At 43.7% G+C, this 24209-nt stretch overlaps 4 protein-coding genes across 7 annotated transcripts; 2 read left to right on the top strand and 2 right to left on the bottom strand.

The window, feature by feature from the left end:
- Position 1: 1 nt before the first annotated feature.
- On the bottom strand, positions 2-1609 carry tcta (T cell leukemia translocation altered). 2 transcript variants are annotated; one of them, XM_084704150.1, is made up of 3 exons: positions 1230-1609; positions 1009-1102; positions 2-799 (listed from the first exon to the last, which is right to left on the bottom strand). In XM_084704150.1, exons 1-2 carry the CDS (start codon positions 1438-1440, stop codon positions 1044-1046), a joined length of 270 nt encoding a protein of 89 aa, XP_084560276.1. In that variant the 5' UTR covers positions 1441-1609; the 3' UTR covers positions 2-799; positions 1009-1043. The 2 variants fall into 2 exon arrangements, with proteins under 2 accessions (XP_084560276.1, XP_084560275.1); XM_084704149.1 differs by having other exon boundaries at positions 1048-1102; positions 1230-1608.
- An 842-nt stretch (positions 1610-2451) lies between these two features.
- On the top strand, positions 2452-7604 carry mon1bb (MON1 secretory trafficking family member Bb). 3 transcript variants are annotated; one of them, XM_084704132.1, is made up of 7 exons: positions 2452-2473; positions 2881-3004; positions 3087-3181; positions 3271-3840; positions 4080-4872; positions 5749-5896; positions 6229-7604. In XM_084704132.1, the coding sequence occupies exons 3-7, from the start codon at positions 3103-3105 to the stop codon at positions 6451-6453; spliced, it is 1815 nt and encodes a 604-aa protein (XP_084560258.1). In that variant the 5' UTR covers positions 2452-2473; positions 2881-3004; positions 3087-3102; the 3' UTR covers positions 6454-7604. The 3 variants fall into 3 exon arrangements, with proteins under 3 accessions (XP_084560258.1, XP_084560259.1, XP_084560257.1); XM_084704133.1 differs by lacking the exon at positions 2881-3004 and having other exon boundaries at positions 2458-2473; XM_084704131.1 differs by lacking the exon at positions 2452-2473 and having other exon boundaries at positions 2480-3004.
- A 43-nt stretch (positions 7605-7647) lies between these two features.
- On the bottom strand, positions 7648-14836 carry brpf3a (bromodomain and PHD finger containing, 3a). Its single transcript, XM_084704130.1, has 13 exons — positions 14514-14836; positions 12226-13762; positions 11937-12093; positions 11710-11841; positions 11475-11603; positions 11066-11378; positions 10615-10926; positions 9943-10491; positions 9767-9836; positions 9569-9651; positions 9353-9450; positions 9091-9245; positions 7648-8945 (listed from the first exon to the last, which is right to left on the bottom strand). The coding sequence occupies exons 2-13, from the start codon at positions 13743-13745 to the stop codon at positions 8762-8764; spliced, it is 3702 nt and encodes a 1233-aa protein (XP_084560256.1). The 5' UTR covers positions 13746-13762; positions 14514-14836; the 3' UTR covers positions 7648-8761.
- A 1-nt stretch (position 14837) lies between these two features.
- ccdc71 (coiled-coil domain containing 71) lies at positions 14838-23994 on the top strand. Its single transcript, XM_084704145.1, has 2 exons — positions 14838-15040; positions 22127-23994. The coding sequence occupies exon 2, from the start codon at positions 22128-22130 to the stop codon at positions 23178-23180; it is 1053 nt and encodes a 350-aa protein (XP_084560271.1). The 5' UTR covers positions 14838-15040; position 22127; the 3' UTR covers positions 23181-23994.
- The last annotated feature ends 215 nt before the right edge of the window (positions 23995-24209 follow it).

The following is a 24209-nucleotide window of genomic DNA, read 5'->3' as shown; positions in this document are numbered from 1 at the left end:
CTTGGTCATGAGCTCTTTAATATCATTTGTAAAAACATAATTTGTACAATCTGCCACTTTGAATTTTCTGTCTTCAGGTTTCTGATGTCTGTACATTTGTGTTACTTCAAAGAAATCAAGGGATGTTTAATGCTTTTGTGCGTCTTTTAACCTAGACTTTAATGATCAATAATTACATCAAAAATAATATTATAATAACCCTGTAGTAAAATTGGTGATCCAGGAAAATTGGGAGGTATATAGCCTGGGTCGAGAGTTAGAAATGACATCACATAGGCTACATATAATAAGACATCTGTGAAGGACTGCTTTTTGACTTAAGGCCTCCTACTCTGTCCAGATTCAAAGAACTAATGTCTCCTTCTCTGTAGTCCAAAAGAAAGAATTTCAAAGCATCAACTTTATATTATAACCTTTTAGTTTTTTTACATCTCTCTTTTAATATTGTATGGTGAGTGATTTTCAAGTTGAACTTGTTCATTTCTGGACCATTTTGATAAAACAGTATTAGTGTATCACCACTGAGCATATACTTTGTAATACTAATATACGATGGGGTTGGTTTGTTACTTCTTTCTTACAGCCAAGTGGGAGCCTTCTGATGCTAAGAAACTGCGAGGATGCAAGATTCTCAAGCAACTCCAGTCACTTTAAACGGGAGCATGTCCATTTGCAATTCAATCCACTTCATTTAAAGTCATGTTCGCTGAACAAAGAGCCAGTTCATGTGGTTATTCCACCAACGAGTCCTGGCGGTCACTCACGGTGTGTCTTGAGTGTGTCTCCAGCTGCGCTCTCCCTAACGTAAACAAGAAAGGGATCATATATTGTGGAACATATTTTGGCAACAAAGTAATAAGTCAATATAACTTACAGGGAGACCCTTATTAACACCATAAAGTGAAAAAGCAACCAGAGGCATCATGCGTATGGTAACATTTTTAAGAAAGGTGAAGAACAGCAATGAACACCATAGAAAGGAGAGTAGACGGGACAGTATCGGGGTACCTGTAACACACATGTCCATATGGATGCTCGAACACCTACCATCCGCTCAGGTTAGGTGCAGTGTCAGGTGTGCCTCCATTCTGTCCACTTGTTCCTAATCATTTAGAAAACAGTTGCTTGTTAATGATTGACTCATTCGTATGCCGACAACAGAACTTGCACATCAGAACGTATTATTGCGATGCACGCTCTGTACAGTAGAATGGATCAACATCTCTCACCTTGACGATAATACATATCATTCACTGTGTTTCCATAAATTTTCCAGGCAAAGTGGATTGCGATTAGACTAATGATCAGCCAGCTAATTAAGATTTTGAATACATACACTCTCATATCTTTAGCAAGCCAATCGTCAACAAATTCGGACAAAAACGAAACAAACCCATCCCCAATACGTGATAAAAACTCGAAATCCCACGGTTCTTCCATTTTAAGATTATACCATATATTTGTCAACACATAGCTAGCTAATGTATTTTATATTTCAAACTGCCCAGCTAATTTTATTGTTTAAAATACCGATAACACCTAACGTTCCAGCGAACTCGCCATTTCTCTGTTGCCTCTTGAACTCAAGTAAAAATCGTCTAGGAATAGGAAAGCCGGATTCGATAATATGTGGAAGAAACATAAGCATTGCAAGATGTAATTAGCTGTTCAAAATATTAGCAAACACACGTTTACAAATCTCTATGTTCATACAGTAGTCAATTTAAGGGCTGGTATGATTGATTTTAGCGCAATACTTTTTCTTTTAAATATTTGAATCTGCACTACGGAATCTAAGAACATGTATATTGGTACAATGTTAGAGAATCGTATCTTGAAGCTGCGCAGCCGAAATGAATAGTGACTGCCACCCTGAAACTTTCTATGTAAAAATGTTCTGTCAAGATATTTGCAGATTGGTGCTGAAGAGTTTTTTTTTTTTTTTTTTTTCGGGTCCTTGACTTAAACATTTCCACGCTGAAACAATTTTACTTTATAGATTAGTTTGCCAAATTCCAATGTTCATTAATAAGTAAACATATATGTATTCTTTTGGTCGGGGAATGTAAACTGTAAAATGTAACTTTCCAATAATAACAACGCTATTTCAAAGTGGCATCAAACACGTCCTGTTCTGTCCCTTGTTCATGAGCCTTCTTGGAAATGTTCACTCTGGAACTTACCCACTCTTACCAGGGAATGATGTTTGCCTGGCCCTAGCCGAAGCTCTTCATGTCCCTGGATGTTTACAGTTATTTTGTCAGCAACTTTAATTGGTAAACACGTGTGGTCCCACGGGCCTCCGGTTTCCCACTGAATGCTTTTTAAGTCCTTGTGTGCCAACGGGACCTTTCATATTGGTGTGCTACAATTGAATCAAAACGAAGGTACCCCTACAGCTGTATCACGTGATCTATCTGAAATACCATTGGATAGTTTAGCTTGTCATCACTGGGATTCCGGATGTGTTACTGTAAGTGGATAATTTGTTTTCGTTTTCTGTCCGCTGTTTAAGTTTACGTTATAGCAATTGTTCAGCTTTTAACCCCAGGCTCTTTTGTTTGGCCGATTGGCGAAGGGCTTCTGTCTTGATAGATATTTTAATATTGATTGAAATGCCGCTGTCAGAATATGCGTTTGAAGCTACGCTAACAATTTCAGCTAGGCTAACTGACTAGACTAGCTTGAAGCTACAAAAGGGATCTGACTGACTACTAGACAACCCGGTAGCTTATGTTACCGTCAACAGTAGTTACTGTTATAACTGTTACGTGGCATAAACTGGGATTTTTCGCACGAGACACAACCAGAATCGCACATCATGTCTCAAGCTAATTTCGTAGCTAGCTGTCAATGTGATTAACCTTGTTTGGCTTCTAGCTGTAGATTTTCTGCATGCTTTTCTAACTTGGATAGCAGCATAGCTGGCTGCATAGTTTTCATTTCGGAATCCCTCCTGCCGAATTCACCCTCTGCTGTATGGAAGGTTGCTGATTAATGACTGGTAAAGTAAAAGTAGAATATGACTGATGTCCCACTTTTGTCAAGCATTTGCATTCATTCCATGTTTTTTTTTCTTTGTCCAGTGTATGGAATGTCAACATGGACAATCAAGAACTTGAGGAAGCAGGAGAACTGGAGACTTGTAATCCAGCGTCTGTTGATGGCACCTTTGGAACTGGTAATGTACCTTTGTAAATTGGCATTATCGTAAACCTAAGCACTACTACTTTTTTTATAACTACATGCATTGTGTTCTTTGGCTTTCAGACTCAGCTGACAATCACATCAGGATTGAGCCTGTAGGGGTTGAAGAGCAGAGCAGTGTGATCCCAGAACAGCCCGCACAGCCTCCGCTGTCAGATATCAAAGGAGAGAACCTGGAGTCCAACTCTGTCTCTGACCTCGTCAAAGAAGAGACTGATGAGTCGATAAAGCTAGAATGTCCGAGCAATCCAGATGCTCAGTCAACAACAGACACTGCCCCAGGTGAGAAGGCTGTAACAGACAATGGGCAGGAGGACTCTGGAGAGTTTTTGGTCACAATGTTGGCACGAGGTAAACTGGAGGAGCAAGGTGTGGGCGTCAAGGGGAGGTCCTCTCCCCTGTCGGAGACGAGCACCCCCGAGGCGCCCACGTTCATATCCCACCGCGACGAGGATGTGACCGCTGAGAGCTGGCGACAACACAGGAAACACATCTTTGTGTTGAGTGAAGCCGGGAAACCCATCTACTCGCGCTACGGGAGCGAAGAGGCTCTCTCCTCCACCATGGGAGTCATGATGGCACTGGTGTCTTTTGTTCAAAGTGGAGATAATATCATCCGCTCCGTCTACTCTGGTGAGGATTGTTGGCTTTAGCTAACAGGCTTAGGCCTAGTTTCCCAGACAAGGATCAAGCCTGGTCCTAAAGTAAGAGAAATTCAAGGATCTCCATTGAAAAGGTCTTTTCGGATAGGGCTACGCTTCATCCATGTCTGGAAAACGGGGACGTAGTGTCACAACTCTAATTTTAGTCGATGATCTTGTTTTAGGACATAGTGTAACATGGCCCTTTATGTTTCCTCTCCTTTTCTTCAGATGAGCACACAGTGGTGTTTCTTCAGAAGGGTCCTCTGGTGCTGGTGTCCGTGTCTTGCAGTCGCCAGTCAGAGCAGCAACTGCGTGGCGAGCTGCTGTATGTGTACTACCAGATCATCAGCATGCTCACCCAAGCCAGCGTCAACCGCATCTTTGAACACAAGAAAAACTACGATCTTAGACGGTTGCTCGCCGGCTCTGAGAAGATCTTGGATGGCCTGCTCAACCTGGTGGACTCTGACCCCAGCTTCCTGCTAGCAGCCGTGCACTGCCTCCCCCTGGCCTCCTCCCTCAGGGACTCTCTCAGCCAGATCCTGCAGAAGGCCATTACTCCTAACCTGGTCTTTTCCATTCTCATAGCTAAAAATCAACTGCTCACTATAGTCCAGGAGAAGACTGTCATAGAGGACACCAGGCTGGAGCCCGCAGACGTCCATCTGCTCCTCAACCTGATCGGAGCCTCCTCCGCCTTTCAGGCCGGGGAGATCTGGACGCCCATCTGTCTGCCTCTCTTTAACCCAGACTGTTACTTCTATGCCTACATCTCGTACTTGGACCCCCCCGAGTGCACTGTGTGTCTCCTGCTGCTCTCCACGGACAAAGAGGCGTTCTACGCCGTGGCAGAGTGTAAAAGGAGGATAGACGAGGCCATGCTGGCCCAGAACTCCCTGAGCCTCATAGCCAAGGCCCAGTCGTACAGTGTCAGCCAGGTGGGGGTTTCCGACCTCCGGCACTTCATGTACAAACCCTTTGATGTCCCTGACAACCACCGCCAGCTGACTCAATTCACCAGGTGGGTGCCCCCCCCTTGTTTGGGATTAATAACTGTGGACACATTTAACCAATGTTGATTTAGTGAATGGTGGTTAGGTCTGGTGGATTATAGAAATGGGTGTGACTTGCCAATGCAATGTAAGAAATGTAAAGTAACCATGAAAGTAGTGAATTGGTAGAATTCCCAGAGTGAATATGCCAAGTGACTCCAATTATTTCGGTTTTATCTTGATTGGAAGCATGGGGCTTGTTGTTACTTCTTAACCCTTGTGCTGCCTTCGGGTCACATGACCCAAAGGTTCATAACGAACCATCGTCGTGTTTACCCAATTTTACCCAACCTTCGCAATATGGGGGGTCTGAGACCGCCCAACAGTTAAAAGAAAATGCTTCACTTTGTTTTTTTGTATGCGGTAAAGTTGTCGCAATACAACAGTGGGTCACAATGACTGATGGGTCAGAATGACCCGAAGATAACATAAGGGTTAAGTCTTATTCTTAAGGACAGCCATGGTCCAAAGCTACTATTTTGAAAGACAGTGTAGACTTTTGAGAAATCTCTGCTAAATGTGTAATTCTGCATCACATTCTGTAAAGTTGACACATTTTGTTGATGCACTGTTACATTTTTAGAAAGGACAGCTTCTTAAAGAATGGTAAATGGGGTTTTATTTAAAGAGCCAGTTTGCATTTTGCCCGTGACAGTATTCAAGGAGTCGGTTTGATATTGTTAACTTGACCTTAAAACCATTTTTTCTTTCTCAAGTAAGTAAATACAATGCAGCTCTCAAATGACAGCCTCTGTTTGCATAAGACTACCGCCCTTCAGAACTATGTTCAGTGTGCTGCACCGTGGCCCATGAATAACTCAAATGTAATGTGTGGCTGATTGCAGCCCAGAGATGGAGGCCCCATATAACAGTGAGGAGGAGAGGATGAGGCTGCTGGATCTGTACCGCTACATGCACAGCCGCATCCACAGCTCCTCGCGGCCCCTCAAGCTCATCTACCACGTGGCTGAGAGGGAAACTCTGCTGGCCTGGGTATGTACTGTGTCCTGCTGCCCACGGACTGGCCCAAATCATGAGGCTCTAAGTTTTTTTAATTTATAGGCCATGTTCTTAACAGTTGGTTAAGCAGAACAAGAATTCAGATTGTTTCCAAGGAATGGCATCATTGGCCAATCTATCCTCGAAATCCGTTTCTCAGCCTTAATGCACTTGATTAGATTTGAACGAAAAGCATGAGTTTCAGGAAATGTGTAATTCTACCCAGCTCATTAGAGCTGAATCAAAGACGTTCGCATGTCGCTTTGTTCTAGAGAATAATACAACAGCTTGTTGTCTACCCGCTGATTGTCCCCTGTCCGTTGCAGGTGACAAGCAAGTTTGAGTTGTACACCTGCTTCAGCCCCCTGGTGACAAAGGCCTGTGCCATCAACGCCATAACTAAGCTTCTCCGATGGATCAAGAAGGAGGAAGACCGCCTCTTCATCCGATACCCACCTAAGTATTCAACCACTCCCAACCCCAGCAAGACCTCCCGGGGAGGGAAAGACCAGCAAGATTCTACAGATAACGGCTTCCTGTCTCTCTTATAGAGTTCCCAAATCTCTGCCATCCTTCTCTCCAAAAATAGTTTGCACACTGTTAAGAGAGGTGTCAGGCACTGGCTTAACGTCACACCTGTTGGACTTCAATGGACTACTGGACACAGATAACTGTGTTTTACACTATTTAAGGAGGTTGTGCTTTGCCTTTGGCAACTAGTATTACTAAATGAAAAGCTTGTCATCATATAGAACTCGAGTACAGTTGTCTGTCTTAGGAAGGGAGGCTAGTGGGTGAAAGACAACATTTTAAATGGGTTATGGTAGAGTTAGGCTATCAGTTCTAAACCACTGCATTGATATTTCATTGTTTTTATATTGTTTTCTAAATGTAAAAAAGGCAATAACCTTTCTTACAGAAAACAATGGCAACAACACATCCGTCATGTTCCGACTTGTTATATGACTACTGGAATCCTTTCTCTGTTTCCATCATTCCTCAAGTGTAGTACATAGAAAGTGAAGGCTACAAGCACTAGATCTATTATGTCTTATAACTTTAATTCCATAGAATACATCGTGCACCTAGTCCGCTATTCAGTCTATTGGGAATAAACCTCCCTTTGGTCATTTGTGCTGCTTACTTATCCGGATCATTACAAAAACGGATTACAATGTGGTTGTTATTTTGAACAGGGAGGCATACTGGATGTAACATGTTCTATGGGTACCTGCGTTTCCATCTGTTCTGTAACTTGGGCTACCTCCTGTTGGTGTCTTAATGAATTGGAAGGACTAAATCTGCTCATGTGCTGTCCCCATCATGGCCATCTGTGCAGCATACATTGTGAATAATGATTGTTGATCTACCAGACTGTAAACTAATCTTAAGTGAATTCACCTTATTATTGTCGTTCATGTCATCCTTACTGAATTTACGGGTTTTCATGAACACCCGTGTAGACCTTCCTATGGACTGAAGTAGTGGATAGTTACCCTAATCACCCTGAGGACATTATGATCAATGTGTGAAAAAAATGTAGAAATTTTTGTCTAATTAGTTTGGAGGATCTCGTGTAGGTTTACTTTGTTACATGGGTAAGTCAGTGACCCAGTCGGCTTTCTAGGGGTGAGGAATGATTCTTTCCAGAGTATTTATGTAATGGGTGTTAAACTAAATAAACCCCAGGTTGCACAAACAAGTTCCTTTTTATGATTGAATACTTTCAAACCAAGAAAAACACCAACCTTTAAACACAATATTTATTCTTGTGAGAAAATATTGTTTCAGACATTGTAGATCTTGCATAAAATTCAATTGACAAGATCCTCTGTGCCACCTAAGAAACAGTGTGGTAGGCTAGTGCACTCATGCCTACTTAACTACTAAGGTTTGCCAAATGACCGCTAAAGGAACATTTGACATCTCCACATGTATAGACACTGTTACAAAGAACTATTGAGCATTTCATACATATATCTTTTTAATATTTATTTTTAAATAACAGACTCTTCCCATTGTCACACAATATAAATTAAAATCTGATATTTTGATTTTCTGCATTCCTTAAATTACTTACATGTATGCTAATATAAACAATACATTTACATATTTACAAAAAGATGTGCAAATACCTATACACATGCTCCTTACTCAAACTCTTACAGTTTATATATACATATATTAGGTTTGCCATACCTATGGCTTCAGAGCTCATAAAATCTTTCAAAACAATTTGATTGTGCTTTCAAGTCATTGTTGGGTATGCAAAATATTGCCAAATTCACTGGCAGTTCATATTATTGATCTTAAAAAGTGGTTGCAGTGACCACTTAGATATTCATCATAAAAGCACATCAGAACACCTAACACACTCCAATATTCCCATTTCATATAAAATACAAAAAACATGAAAATAAAAACAGCTTCACAATGTGGAAAAATATGTATAAGAAGCATGATATTTCAATGACATACAATCTCAATAGGCTGTGAATCACGCCGACCCTTTTTGAAGATAAAATATTTACATTCTCTCTGATTTAGATTCACTTTGGCCTAAAACAAAATTCATATTTCACTCAGATTCATAGCAACAGTGGTTGTTTGAAACAATGAAAAAGTAATCACAATGAATAATCACATTTTCTAGAAAATACATTTTCTAGAGAATCCTAAAAACCACATTATTTAAGGTACACTGTCCACCTGCTCATAGTCTGTTACATGCGCTTTTTCCATTGCAAAAAGTAACATTTCCTCTGTTTAGAACGTCCACTAGCCATCTAGCCACCAATGGTCATCAACAGGTTATGCTTGCACCCCAGAAGAATTATAACATTCTCAAGTTAAAATCCTTCATATAAAATTGGAAGGGTTAAAGGTGAGGTTTCCCCTCACATGTGTTAGGTGTATCATGGCACGGTCATATGCTGTGTGTACCGACTTGCGAACACTAAGTTTCTTGCCTTCCATCAAGCGCAGTTTGTCTACAGTGTCATCCATTCCCATTGGCAGCAACTTGTCCCGTGGCAGCCACTGCCTGTAAGGCAACAAGACTCGATATGTTTCAAAAGAATACACACACACACGACCAAACGTAGAAAATACTACTTAAATATAGTAGTGAAATGAAGTACCTCATATGAAATGGATCGGTAGGTGTGACAGTCTCCACACTGACTTACCAAGTCCTTTTAGTGTCGAAGAACAACACGAGGAAAAGCTTCTCCCCGGCTTCTTCTTGTCTTCGCTTCCCCAGTTTCAGCACGTCCACGGGCGGCACAGGGATTGGGATGCCATTGTGAAGGAGGCCTTCCTGGGGCATGTCAGCGTCGACAATCTGGGGGAATGAATGCGCATTTCAGTACCTCAGCAAGGAAAACTTGGCGCGATGACAACTATGTCACCTAGCGTGACTGTCAAGTGATAAAACACCACCATTCTCACCATTGCTGGGTACGACGGATACCCACGACATTTGGCCCAGACCAGGTCCAGGGGTGTGAGCACCGTTTCACTATCGAAGGGGAGAAGCATACTCCTGCCTGAGCCCACAGACAAGACGCAAGGAATTCACATGAATGGCACATTTCTACAGGTGATCAACCACGGTTCATGCTTCGGTTATCTGCCTGCGAGTATTTTCAGTGTAAACATAAACACCTGAGCCAGAGATGTCTCCGTTTTCTCCCTCTGGGACGTTCGCCAGGGCTGGTTTACCACGACTGCGCTTCGGTGGTGAGACACTGCAACCATAGGAATTGAGGAAAGGGTTTGTTGAGGGGAGAGAAAACTTTTTCCTATATGTAAAACAGATTTACATATAGGAAATTTGCAATCCATTTGTATATCTCCACTCACCTATGTTTTTGGTCATCCTGGTGATCTTCCAAAACTTCTTCTTTGTGCTTTCCAAGCCCGTTTGTCAAGCCTGGTGTAACAAATGCATTCATGAGATCATTTGCAAATCATTTATTATAATAGGTCACAATCGAAGCCCGTTTATGATAGCGTGTATGCCATCTCAGTCTCCTCACCTTCCTCTTTGGCTGGGGTTAGGGTTAGAGGGGGGAGGGGCTTCTCTGCCTCGCTGTCAGAGCTGGGCCCTCTAGATCTGAGTTGGTGGACTGATGGAGGCGGGGGTGTGGGGGCGGGGGCAGACAGAGAGGTGACACAGGGAGGAAAAGCAGGGGTGCCGTCCAAGCCGTTGGTTTTCCCCTCTGGGTTCCCTGTATTCTGCACAGGTGGAGCTTGGTTTTTAGCGGGTCTCGCTCCATTTTTAGCTTTCTTGAACAGAACAGAGGTGCGACGGCCGACCCCTGCTATAAGAGGAGGGGGCGGGGTCTCCAGAGAGGGGGCCGTGGGAACAGTCTGATTCTGTGGGCAGGGAGTCTCCTCCACCTCAGAGGCCTCCTCGTCATCCTGGCCTCTGCTTCCACTGCGGGCAGATCTCTGGCGCTTGTAGGAGCGTCCAGGCGACCTTCGCCCTCCAGTCACAATCCCCAGGACTGGTGGTTCAGGTGGGGCGTCTCCTGGCAGGGGGGATGCTGCTGGGCAGGTAGGCTCAAGTACTGGAGGAGAGTCGTCTGGATAGAGGAGGGAGAGAAATGTAGGTTATTGGAGCAATCATAAATATAACTGAGTAATGGCAGAGCCAATGTCAAGGGAACACTGGAATAGTATTTTGGCCCTTTTGTCTCCTCGTGTACCTGTCCCTGGGGTAGATGCTGATGTTATAGGACTGTGATTCACAGGATCCTGCCTTCCCTTCTTTTCCTGCTCCTCTTCCTCCTGCTCCTCCTCTTCCTTTAGGTCGTTCCCGTTGAGTGACACGCTGTTGCGTTGCTGCTGGTTCGTCTTGTGCCGGACGGTGTTAATCTCTCGGCGCAATAACCTCATGCGCTTAGTCCGTCCTCCACTGGAGCGCATGGACGTAACAACGTCCAGTTTATCCAGCAGGGCCTTCAGCTGCTCCTCTGAGGACAAGTGGAGCCTGTTCTCTGGATCCAACAGAGTGTCCACTATAAAAGAAAGATACAGAAAGAGAGGGATGGGGAGAGGGAAAGAGGGGTTAAAGGGATGAGATGCGTTACGTGATGGCAAAATTGAGATACAAGGAGAGTGACATTTGCCAAGCTTTGGCCAGCCCCTGTCCCTCACCATCTTCCCAGGTGCATTGGTAGAAGCTGTTCTTGTTGGGAGCCTCTGGGAGGTGCATGCCGGTGGTGGGGTCGAGCCCGATGCTCTGGGACTGTCTGTGGGCATGGCGGAGGATGGCTCCTCCCACCTCCCGCAGGTGCAGGGCCGCTCGGTGGAACATCGTGTCTTTGGAGTTGTACCTCAAGCAGTTGGAGACCATGAGGTTGAAGTCGCTCTCCAGGTCTGCTATTGAACGGTACGCGTGGGCCTCCAGTTTCTCACGCATGGTGGACAGGTCCATAGGCTGGGAAATAAACTCCAAATAGTCCGGTACCTTGTTAAAATGAATAATATAAGCAACACTTATTAGCAACCAAAAAGACTGATTTCAGAAAATCCCAAATACCTTTTTGGGGGGAACCCAACGAACCTCTGTCAGGTTGACTGGCTGTGAGAAGATCTTTGCTGTATCCTTCTCTTGGAGTTGGTCTAGGGTGGAGCGAAGCAGCACTAGAGCAGGGGTCAACGTCAGCTCCAAAACAGCCTGCTGAATTTTCATCTGGAGCGTTCGGAAGGATCAAAAAGGAGTGTTGAAATAAGAATGCTTCAAGGAAGAAGCACATACCTGGAGATTATTTTAGACTCAAGGTCACAACGTTCATTACCTGTTCCCGCTTTAGCCTCTCTCTCTTGCGGATCAGTTCCACGAGAAGTCTGGCTCGCTCTAGGTCCTGCCGCAATTTCTGCCAGTATCGCAGCTCCTCCCTTGCAGCACATAACTTCTCATCTGGCTCCCTCTGAACCGATCGTGTACAGGTTCATTTGAATAAGCTTTGCAATCGGCAATAAACAATTCAAGTTGAGATTTGTATTCTTCCATTCGACTCCTTACCTGTTCGGCCGTCTTGTGGGCCTGCAGATGGGAGTGAAGTCTCCGGATGAGGGGCATGCCATTACGTGACTGACGTTTCAGTAACCAGTAGTTGTGAAGCCTCTGCATGAACTGGTTCTTCCTCTGGACAGCCACCCCAGTGCAAATCTTGTTGAGCCTATTGAGAAACACGATGATGCAAATTCTCAATGTGCGTGCAACATCTGACCGTTATAATACATTTCAAAAGCTCCGACTGATGTGTTGCCAGGCCAGAAAGAGAAAAACAATCCACCGTCTGGTGTCTCACCTGTGAGAGGGGATTTGAGGCACCAGCAGCAAAGGCACAGCAGAACGACGGGATGAACCACCAGATCCTTTCTTAGGCTTCTTCTTCTGACCTTTGGGGGTCTTTTTATTCTGGGGTGCCGGAGGGCTTTGAGTGTAGGATCTTTGCCCTCTGGTACCCCTCCCTCCCACCAGCCTGCCTTCCACCCCTTCATCCCCTGACCCATCCCGCCGCGACCCCACCGGAGAGTGGTTCTCGCAGAAGGCCGTCTTCTTCACAGAGAAGGTGGTTCCGTTGGAACCGGTCTCGCGGACCGGGTCGATCTTCATGAAGAGGCCGGCCTTCTGGGCACAGGTCACATGGAAGGCCCTGTAGCAGTTAGCTTTGTGGCACTGGATGGAAGCCCCTCTCCCTTTCTGCTTGCACAAGTAACACGTGAGCTTCCAGCGAGCTGGAGGTATGTTCTTCACCCCCTCTACAGGCTCCAGGAACACAGTGTTGGCAAAGCACAGCTCCGGGATCCATATGGCACAGACGACATGGGCCCAGCGTCCATCACAAGTCTGTTTAAAGGCACCTCCCCGGTTTGGACAGAGCACACAGTCCACAGGGCGTGAGGGGGATTGCAGGCAGCAGCGGCAGAGCCACTGACCCTCGGGGATGTAGGGCACACCGTAACACTCCTGGTGTACGGCCAGGTTGCAAATGTCACAGAACAGGATCACGTTGCTGTTCAGACACTCGTCGTCGAGGCAGACACAACAGAAGGCCTCCTCGTCGATGGCACTCTGGGACAGAGCCTGGCTCCGGGACTCCAGGATCGACTCTCTCTCCAGGCGATCGATCAGCAGCTCAAAAGTGTCGGCCGCTACCGAGGCGTGGCCATCAGACACTCTCTTCTGGTTGACCATCTCCAACCAAGCCACGTCCTCTTCGTCCATGTCGTATTCGGCCTCACAATCCAGCTCCTCGCCTGACTTTTCTATGTAGCGGTAGTAGGCAGCTGGGAGAGGAGGGGCATCGCAGGGGGACAGGGAATCCAGCACACGGAACGTGGGCTCGGGTAGGGGACTGTGGTGGGATGGGTGTTGGGAGGAATTGGTCTGGTTTTGAGTGTGATGCTGAGAGCGACGGCTCTGATGGGATGCATTCTTGTTCTCTCTCCTCCTACCTTTGGGGTTGGGGGGTTTCCGCCCTGGTCTGGCTCGGCTCATAGTCTGCTCACTGTTTTCTTTGTTGCTGTTGCACTCTGCAATGTCCTGGGCCATCATCTCATCCTCTGTAATGACCGGCAGGGGGTCCGTTATGTTGATCCTGTGAAGCCTTCCATCTAGATCCACCTCCACCATTTTCTGGGCCTGAGCATAAGTCAGTGTCTCTCTGGAGGGAGATAGTTGTAGTCGGTAAGGTGAGGGTGGCCGCAACTGAGCTGCGTTAACCCTGCCCCTTCCCCTACCCCTGCCCCTACCCCTGCCCCTTCCCCTGCCCATCTCAAGTCCACTTGCTCCAGGCTGGCATCCCCGCTTTCTCAGCTTCCTCATGGGGGTGAGCACTCTCACTAAAATAGAGACAGATAATGTATCATAGCATTATAAATCTTAGAAATTTGTAAAAAAAAAAAAAAAAAAAGTGTGATTGCAATGTAAATTGTGCTTGCGTCCATATGGGTTAAAGCAATAAAACATCCAACTGTATAACTATAAAAGAAAGGTGGCTTCGAAAGATATTGTAATGTTTTGTGATACAGTAATTCATTTATCAACATAAAGATGCATTAAGTATCAATAGATAGGGTAGACAGTTTCTGATTAGGCTACAGTGCATTAGGCGCTATACGCCAACCAATAAGCGCTCGGCTACGAGCACACATTTATTTCCAACCAATCACATGCTGCTATTTTCAATGTTTCCCTTACAGTTGAACATAGTTTGGTTGTAGGGCGCTAAATACCAAACAGAGCATCTGTCAGCCATTTTATCCGAACAACAACATAGATCTAACGCTGATTTTGCTAGTTGAAAAACTGCACAAATCACTGGAAACATAACCTGTTTGCAAGGGCCTTGTTTAAACTGTGAACTTTGCCTTATACCCTGCAGATATCAGGGTACCGTTAACCGCACAAAAGGCCTCCAATTAGTTCAAATAGTCCTTCAGCTGTGCAGCAGCTTGATAGCATTAGTGCAGCGCGTTTAGACAGACTACCTTATTTACCTGCTCAGTCAGGACACTAGGTCTCGCGAAATATAAATAGTATAGCAACGTTTTCTAAACCACATCCAATCTTAATAAAATGACAATTATTTACCTTGTTGAGCACAACCGTCTAGAATGCACGAACCACAGAATGGTGCGAATGACAGCTAGCTAGCTTACTACTGCTAGCTAATAATGCTAGGTCCAACCGTAGCTAGCTAGTACACTACGACCGAAGTAGACATGCTAAACAAGCTATGCCACAGGCAAGCTAGCCGCCGGTATTTTCAGGGGCGACAGCGTCATCTTCTGTACTCCAGTCTTTCTTACTGTCTTCGGACAAATGCCCAGACTCCGCCTGGTTTCATATCTGTGACTGAGACATTTTAGACGTAGAATAGCTTTAATAAGTGACATTAGTTAGTGTCAGGTCAATGTACCTTGAAATTAGTCTTCAGTCAAGATGGCTTGAAAATACGCCCCTTTAGAAAAATCGAGCACAGCCAATTGTGAGTCGCAAATTTAACGCGCATATAACGCGCCCTGAACCTCCCTCAACGCACCAATGTTTTGCAGCCATTTTACTGTGAGCTTCTGCTACTGGAAAAAGGATGCCTGCGTGTAACCACTGAAAGTCAAGTAAGAAACGATTATTAATTCTGTCTTTCGTGTTTCATGTACATTTCTCCAAATATGTGTGGCCTATATTTGTGTAGAATGTAAGCACCAGCAAACAACGTGAACCCAAGAAAACTAACGTCTGCATAGTTTTGCCAGTCGTGTCGGTATTTTATTGTTGCTAGGTCTGGAAGAGGGGCAGTAGTGAGGCGCCGTGGTATAGCAAGCTAGCTAAGGTGTGCTTTTCGCGTTTGTAAACGCAAATGTTCAGTAATGGATAAAAATGTATCTTGTTAGGTTGTCTGAGGAGGCGCTCACGAGTCTGTTAACAAATATGCAAACTAAAGTGGGAACGTCACCTCAGTCAAATGTTCATAAAAAATGTAGGTTTTAGTTATGGTATTTTTAAACTTTGTCTGATGTTGCCAGGAAAATAACCACTGCTGAGTTACTACAACGATGAACAGATCGCTGTTCTGAAATCCAAATGTTATTTTAATTTTATCTGCTGTAACTGCAGCTCTGGTTGGTCGACAAAAATGTCCCCAACCTTTGGCGGCCACAGTTTTCTCCCGTGCGTTCACAATGCAGCGACGCGATGCGAGCGATAACATGTTTTCCATACATTTTCTATGGAGCCAGGCGAATCGCTTGCGTGGTGCATTGTGGGTAGCGAGGCGACGCGACAGAGTTGATTTTCTCAACTTTATGCAAATGAGGAGCGATTTGCTAGCGATGGCCAATCGGAGTGTTTTCTTGTTTCTCGTAACGTAGCAACCATGACAAACATTTCTAGCATTCTAGGTTTGGCTACGATACATGGCTGTATTTGTACAGAGATGTTCATTTAAAAAAAAACTATGCATGGCGCAAGGTTGCCGAAGTTGTTGGTGATTATACTTTCTAATTCAGTCTAGTGACATTACGTAAATTTGTTCTGTGGTAACTACTGTAGCTAGCTAGCTAGCCCGGCTGGAACTCCCTATCGTATCGACAGATTAGCAGAGACTTTGAGTAATATAATAAAACGTTTTATACACATGTCAACGTGTATGTGTATTAAACAGTTTTGTATACAAGTTGTATTTGGATCGATGTTGCGAGTACGTAAACCCAAGTCTGCACACTTGGCCATTACAACTACAACAGTGACTTGAAAGAACTACATTCTAAATGAATCTGTTTGAAACGCCCCCGAGCATGGTGAACTGTGGGAAGGCGAGCGGCGGCAAGCAATTCGCGTCGCTGCAGTGTGAACGTACAGTAACAGGCCGTTCACACTGCAGCGACGCGACAACATACTCTCCATTCATTTTCAATGGAGCCAGGCGAATCGCTTGCGTGGTGCATTGTGGGTAGCCATGCGACTTGATCGAGTTGAGATTTTCTCAACTTTATGCAAATGAGGAGCGATTTTCGCTAGCTATGGCCAATCGGAGTGTTTTCTTGTTTCTCGTAACGTAGCAACCATGGTAAACATTTCTAGTTTGTAAGATGGAGGAGAAACTAATGTCACTGTGTCGAATCCCAACCGGTTTTTAGCTAACATTCTGATAAAATGCCACTTCAAATATTAATAAAAATGATTGTATCACGTTTTCAGCTGATTTACTGATTTCACGGTAAGCTTTAACTTCTTACCTTTCGAGCTAAATATTTTTTTTAAATTGGAGGTAGCTTGGCCTTTACTAGAGCCGGTAAAAAGACGCTGGCGACGGTAAATTAGCCGTGTGCTACCCTTGTCCAAACCCAACAGCTCTTATCCTTGTAGTAAACACTCGCCGCTGCTGTTTTTCCGGGGATATTAACTTGATCCAGAGTCACCAAACTGACCATCAATGCTGTCAATATATCCGGGGATGTAGTTATGTCCTCCACAATAAGATATCACGCTTCAACATTGCCAAACTATGCGATTAAATCTCAATTTGACTGTATACCACCACCTGCTGGATGTTTTATTGACCTCTTCTCATGTCAGTCCCCTGCCCCCTCTCTTCCTCCCCTCGACAACAGATCACCTCACACATGATGGTGTATTTTCATGGCTATACAAAGTAATGTTAAGCTAGCGTTCAAAAAAATATTCTGATAACCCATACTAGCAGAACGATGACGTCCATATATGTTCATGAAATTTGACACGTAGATTGTTTGGTATGCCTAAAATAATACTACTTACACTTTGCTAGCGATCGCAAAAGAAAATGGTGGCAAAAAGACTGGAAACTGGGTGTCCAAACCCCGTTCGGGTTTGGACAATAGTAGTTTACAGTGGTCGGGATTGGACACAGTGACGCTTATCTTCTGTGTGGCAGTGTCCTGTACAATACGTCTCTGTATTTGTACAAAGACATTAATAAAAAGAATGAGGCCTTGGCGCAGGGTTGCCGACGTTGTTGGTGCTCCTGGTGAGTTTTTTTGTACTTTCAAATTCAGTCTCTCGTCACATTACGTAACTTCGTTCTGTGGTAACTAGCTAGCTAGCCCGGCTGGAACTCCCTAGTCGTATTGACAGATTAGCAGAGACTGAGTAGTGTAATAAAACGTTTTTACACATGTCAACGTGTATGTCTATTACACAGTTTTGTATTTTGTATCCAAGTTGTATTTTGACTGATATTGCGAGTACGTAAACCCAAGTGCACACTTGGCCATGACAACTACAACAGTGACTTTAGAGAACTACAATTCTACATGAATCTGTCTGACACGCCCCCAACCGTGGTGAACTGTGGGAAGGCGAGGTGATGGCAAGCGATTCGCGTCGCTGCAGTGTGATCGCACTGTTAGAGACTGAAATTAGGCATAGAGGTCAAATGTGTGTGTCAGGGATGGAAATTAAATTATTTGTCTACCGGCCACTTTGGCTGGTGGATTTCAAAATCTACCAGCCACTCAATGTTTTTACCCGGCACTTTCTTGTTTTTAACCGACAATGTGTAACTGTGAAAATTAATACTACAAGATCTACAATACTTAAGCAGTTTATTTAATCTCAAGTCTCAATGAAACACTGACACTTTCTATTTCTTTCTTATACATACACAAACTGATATTTCATTAAATGAGTAGGGCAGATTAAACAACAAACTAACATTCCTTCACCCATCCTCCCCACTCGCAGAACAATTTACTCCTGCTAATCAGAATCAGATTCTGAAGTTTCAGAGGTGCTTTCCTGAGCGTTCTTCTTCCAAGACGAACAGCACCCCGACGCGAAGCGGAGGTGTGTAGCTTCGCTCTAAAGGGGCTTATTTTCCCAATAATGACAACAGCGTTCTATACATTATCCCGCTTATTACACGGCTCTTTGCCCAAAAAATAACTTAACACAGTGTCTTTTTACAATTTATATTTTAACATTCATAGTGTTGATCAGCAGAGAAATAGTTTGCCAAATATGAACTTCATAGACGTTGAACATTCTTTAGGCTTCAAATCAGCTGACGTCTCTAAGCAACGGAGTACGCTGGGGTTGAAAAGTTACCGGACTACTGGCGGAGTGCTACATAAGACGTGAATCCGAGGCAAAAGTCCACTTCTATGGACAGCGGTCAGTTAAACATAGCAACGGTCTGTTATGGAAAAATAATTGACCGCAGAATGTTGGGAAGCCCAATTTAAGTGAATGGGGCATTCTACAGCATTAAGAACAGCCATGTAATAATTGTATTTACCCACCACGGTGGCCGGTAGCTGAAGCGAGTTTACCCGCCACAACACAAAATCACCTGCATGCGTGTGTGCATGTGTTCATGCCAGTTGTCCGTGGAACTGGGAGTGGCCATGGGAGTGGCCAATCACAAAAAGGTGCAAAACACATCTAAATGGATTCACTTAACATGTCCAAACTTTGTAGAAAGACACACACCACTTTACCAGGGGCCTGTTCCATAAAGAAATGAGTCAGATTAACTGACAGTCTGAAGTCTGGCTTAGTCTGTAAACTCGCTTTATGGAACAGGGGCTTGGTCCCCTTTCATAACTGATGAACTGTTTGTTTGTTATTGTAGAGCCTGGTAGTGAGTTATTAGATCCAGCTGTTTTTCATATTAGTTTTCTATTGGTATGGGCCTAGCCCCGCCCCTAGCCTTTAGCCACACCTTGGACTCCTTTCATAACTTGTAAACCGTTTGTCATGCTTAGCTGAAGTGTTATCTTGATTATTTGGTTGTAAAAACCTGAGGACATTTGTGACTTGAGTTCCTTTTGGAAATACTCTGACATTGGGAGGGTTGTTGTCTCAAGTATCATCCTCTGAGATTTGCTAGCTAGCAACAAATTTGCTAGCTAGCAACACATTTTGGCCAACAAGTGACTGAGCTAATACATTTGTTTTGGGAGCTGGAGAATTTGACGTGTCACTTAATATAGTGGTCATACTTTTCTGCAAGTAGTTTTACATTTGTTTGTCAATCAGGTTTATTGTTACATCCAATTGTACAGGTATAAATGAAGTAGACTATAATTGAATTGTCCCAACTGCACAGTTGAAGCTAGGATAAATAATATATAGAAAGATAAATGAATGACAATAAAAAAATAAATGTGGGGATACATATATTTACATTTAGTCATTTAGCATCCGCTCTTATCCAGAGGGACTTACAGTAAGTACAGGGACAGTCCCCCGAGGCAAGTAGGGTGAAGTGCCTTGCCCAAAGACACAACGTCATTTGGCCGGAATTTTGTCATTTGGCGGGGAATCAATCCGGCAACCTTCTGATTACTAGCCCGATTCCCTAACTGTTCAGCCACCTAACTCTCATATTTGTAATACACAGCTATACAATCAAATGACTACCATCATAAAAAATTACATATAACCCCACAACACTAAATGGGCTTAATTACAGTGTGAACTTTTATATAATTATAGCCTGCACAAATGAGAACTGGAGGCGTATTTGTTCATGAAATAAGCCTAATCAACTGGGGGAAGCTGTCTCGGATCATGGCTACTGGGCTGACCACAGTACCCTCTGCAGCACAGTGAGGTTCTGCTTGGTCCAGTTTCCATACCAAGAACAAATACAGCCAGTCCAAGTTGCTTTCCACAGTGCCCCTGCACAATGACTTATGGATTTGGCCCCCCGTGTCGAATGTCTCCAGCCCCACGAATTAAAGAGGCGTTTTTGACATCCTCACCAGACTGCCTGTGTGCTTGGTCCAGGAGAGGTCGATGTGGATGCGGAGGAATTTAGAGCTTTTTACCCTCAAGTGCAGATTAAATCATCCTGATTCTGTGTTCTTGGCGATACTAAGAGAGAGGTTGTCTTGGCACCACTCTGCCAGGCTATTGACCTCTTTGCTGGAGGCCATCTTGTCGTTGTCAATTGTCATCGGCAAATATTATTACGTTGGAGTTGTGTGCAGCTACTTTGTCATGTAGTCTACACTACAGGGAGTTAAGGAGGGGATTAAACACGCAGCCTTGGCAAATTTTTACGATAAATCTTAGATTACTAAACTACATTCATTTAGGTGAACAGAACATAATGATGCGGTTTTTATTTGGCTTCCAAAAGGGGGGCAAATCTGTGCTCGTCCCCCATCCTTTTCATTGTTTTGGCTCCAGCTGCCCCAGCCTTGCCGACTGGCACACTCTTCAACACTGCCTATGACTCTCATAGATAAGGCTCTGGACCATCTGTGCTTTGGCCATCAATGAAAAAGGAGATGGTTGGGTATAAATCCCTGGCATCCGGATGCAAATATCACATGTGATTTGAATACTATCCCCCTCCATTGTTTACATTTGTAACCAACAAGCTAGAATTATTAACATAATTGGGGAGTTTCAATTGGTGCATTTCATTGACCCCATAAATGTTAATTCATTAAGGGGAAAAAAAATTACACCTACACCTTTTTACTATGAAGGGATAAAGCGGAAATTGGTGGGTCCCAGTTTTTTTGAGCGGCTTTCATGGAACAAGCCCCAGGTTGGGTTGTGTTCAGTTCCAGTCAGGTTTCAGAATGAGGTCACAATCGATCGACACCCCTTGATAACTCGATCCGAGTTGGATGATAATTCGGACGTTGCATGCTTGTAAACGGTGAATTGGACTATGAACTGGACTCTGCGTCTTTGCGCATGCTTGAGATCCCGCCGCCCTCCCTCCCAGGTCATGACCTGGAAGTCGAAAGAGACGCTAAGTTGAAACAACACGAGCCAATGGCGCCGTTTGCATTCGCAGTACTCCTATTGTCATCATGCACGAAATGTAGAGGGACGTAGCTTCACCTTGCTCTCCGTTCACCGTCTTTCTCGAAATGTTGATGTTGTCAAGCGGAAACGGCTGTATCACCGCTGTAGTTGTAATGAAAACAGCGCCACGTATCGTACTGGGACATGACATGCTTTCAGCCAATGATTCGGCTTATTCACTAATAGTAGCAGTTGCCCCAAAAATGTGCATTATCCGAATAAAGCTAGATTTAAATTGATTCCATCATGTAAACGCAGTGAAGGTTTCCACAAGGACCAACACTAAAGTGTTTTGAAGATCATCAGCTTCCATTGTTTCTAATGACATTAACACTTCCAGTTTTGTATTGTAATAGATAGGCCTAAAGATTTCTGACAATTGTTAGTCTATTTTCCATGTCTTTTAGCTGTGACTAGCAGCTCTATAACTGTTGGTTGGTCCATGAAAATGGTATTTACCTGGAGCTTGTACAGGATTTGGTCATTAGGATTGTATCGCTGACTTTAAATGGTAGGGCGTAGTTCTGGTTAAGATTTTCTTAGGGCAAATGGCTTAAACGTTTACACAAGCCATAGTACTCTTCTGTAGATTGTTGCAAGCTATTTGAGATAAGTCCACTAGAATTTTTGGTAAGTCAAATTTTATGTTTGTGTTGTAAAAAAAAAAAAATCTACCTTCCACTTCCTTGAACTCAGAGCTTTGAATTGTTAAAGTTAGTGTAAGCATCTTCAATTTGTAGCCTAATGAGTATCATGTCAGCCTCAGTTTGTCTTTGCTAATGCATGTTGACTTCTGCCTACAAGGAAATTGCACATATTCCTAACATAAAAGACACTATTGCAAATACGCTTTTCATGTTCAATATTGTAATCATCAACATATCTTTTGATAGGATGAATGATATGGCAGACATCAGAATCCCTCAAGATCCCTTCTCATTTGTCATGAGAGAAGAACGTGTAGTGGAAAGGGCCTTGAGCTCCTGGTCCAGGATTTCCTCAGCTGGACAAACTGTACTCATTGAGGCGTTGCAGATCTTCAATCCAGTGTCCAAGGATATTGCGGATACTGAGGAGCTTGTCTCCTTTCTCCAAGGGTTAAAGGAAGAGGGACACAAACCTACAGTTTTAAGAAGTATGGATGTTTATGGGTACAAGTCCTCTACAACAAGACCACTCCCTGCAGACATGCACAAATCTTTAGAAAAGAACCAAAGGTTATCCAAAAAGAAAGGAAGGAAACCTCTCAACAAGAAGAGGGACATCAAGCACACATCATCAAGTGTAGTGGAAAGAGTTGGTTCAAGGCATTTCTCACAAGAGCGGTTCAAGGATGCAGTCACCTCCAGACCCCCATTTCTGACTGTGGAAGCATCCCAGGTGCAGCACTGCCTGAGATTGACAAATATCAAAGGCTTGCCAGCAGGACATACAGCCAGACTTCAAATTCACACAGATTGGAACTCTGTGGGAATGTCTGCTGACGACTCGAAGCATCCTCCAACACGTACAGGAATACCCCTACAGCCTTCACAGGGTGCTGGTAGAATGCCAACAGCAGTGGCCTTGCTAAGTCCAAGAATGGTCTCCTGTCCAGTCAGAGTAGACAGCACTCTCATTGGAGACTCAGCCCCTATCATGTTTGCCAATATGTGTGACATGGACATGACGAGCAATGAACTGGGATGGAGAGATGATGGAGCACAAAGGGGGCTGAACTGTTCCAAAGAGCGGTGCATGTCCAAGCCCATGTGGCTAATGAACAGACGGCGGGATTCTGAATGCAGGCTGGATGAGAATAGTCTCAGGTGGAAAGTCATCAAGGTGGACAATACTCTACCAGTTGAGGAAATGAGGAGGAATGCACAAATGATCTTGCAAGTAGATTTGTCACCTGTTATAAAGATTCAACCCCTTGTTGTGGCTTACCAAGTAGACCATAGATAAGATGTCTGGGGTGACTGCTGCAATTTACCCTGGCTTCTTTGTTGCAAGACATTTCTGAGTTAGCCCAAGTCTATTTGCTGCCTGTTCAAAACTTATAGGACTGTTATAATGCTGTCCACATACAAAAACATTTTGTTAAAAGTAAACTATAATCACATTTGAAACCAGACAAACATTTTGCTTCCGCACTGGTTTCTTTTAAGTTAGGGTTAAGACACTTTTTTTGCAGCCTGTTCATTTACAATTTTCAGGAAGGATTTTTAGCAAGGCTTATAATACTTCGTTTGCCAAATAGCTCCTTGTTAATCATTTAATTTTTGTAGTTTTCAGAGCAGAAATTCTTTTTGGCTGACATTTGTCAGAAATTCCAAGCAAACTGTGCTTTGTTGAGAACTTTGGAGTGCCAAAGAGTCGATGAAGTTTCAAACCCGATCTAAGATCCTGATGGTGCTAACTTTGACAGTTTTCCTTTTCTACTATACTTTGTTGCCAAAATGTTGGAAGATTTTTGAAATTATTTGATGTAACAGTTTAAAACAAGACCTAGGTATCTTTTGCCTTCCTGTATTGCCAACAGTATGTTGATGTCAAGGTCTTTTGAAGAAAAAGAGTTTTGATGGTTTGGACCTAATTCACATCAGGAATTTGCACAATGGTTTTGGATTTCATTACCCTCTAACAGCATTCCATGATGGTACTCTCCTGATAATGTCCAATTCATACTGTTTACGGTTTCTTATTGTAAAGTGCAGCAGCTATATTGTATTATGTAGCATTTTAAGAGATGCCTCAATAAATTGATTGGAAAAGTTCAGTCATGGTATCACTTTTTCAGAAACTTACAAATCACATTAGTATATGACAGGGACTAGTCTAAACCCAGACTGTAGACGATAAAGGGAGTGTAAACCATGTAATATAAATGCTTTTCCTAAACTCACATCCCCACTTGAGAAGGATTTTCAATATGATCGGAACATTTGGAAAGATTCCATTCCCATTTGTTTGATTGGAAGCAAAATAGAACTG

Source organism: Hypomesus nipponensis, chromosome 9 (genome assembly GCF_054491055.1).
Source record: "Hypomesus nipponensis isolate SF chromosome 9, ASM5449105v1, whole genome shotgun sequence".
NCBI classification, from domain to species: Eukaryota; Metazoa; Chordata; class Actinopteri; order Osmeriformes; family Osmeridae; genus Hypomesus; species Hypomesus nipponensis.
This window is presented reverse-complemented; position numbering and strand designations above follow the sequence as displayed.

Coding starts and splice junctions, on each gene's coding strand:
- ccdc71 (XM_084704145.1), top strand. CDS start 22,128: ATGAATGATATGGCAGACATCAGAATCCCTCAAGATCCCTTCTCATTT.
- mon1bb (XM_084704132.1), top strand. CDS start 3,103: ATGGACAATCAAGAACTTGAGGAAGCAGGAGAACTGGAGACTTGTAAT. Junction 3,182..3,270: donor TGATGGCACCTTTGGAACTG/GTAATGTACCTT, acceptor TTTGGCTTTCAG/ACTCAGCTGACAATCACATC. Junction 3,841..4,079: donor CATCCGCTCCGTCTACTCTG/GTGAGGATTGTT, acceptor CCTTTTCTTCAG/ATGAGCACACAGTGGTGTTT.
- tcta (XM_084704149.1), bottom strand. CDS start 1,440: ATGGAAGAACCGTGGGATTTCGAGTTTTTATCACGTATTGGGGATGGG. Junction 1,103..1,229: donor TGATATGTATTATCGTCAAG/GTGAGAGATGTT, acceptor CTAAATGATTAG/GAACAAGTGGACAGAATGGA. Junction 800..1,047: donor GCACCTAACCTGAGCGGATG/GTAGGTGTTCGA, acceptor TGTTTACGTTAG/GGAGAGCGCAGCTGGAGACA.
- brpf3a (XM_084704130.1), bottom strand. CDS start 13,745: ATGAGGAAGCTGAGAAAGCGGGGATGCCAGCCTGGAGCAAGTGGACTT. Junction 10,492..10,614: donor AGCATCTACCCCAGGGACAG/GTACACGAGGAG, acceptor TCCTCTATCCAG/ACGACTCTCCTCCAGTACTT. Junction 8,946..9,090: donor TTCGACACTAAAAGGACTTG/GTAAGTCAGTGT, acceptor GTTGCCTTACAG/GCAGTGGCTGCCACGGGACA.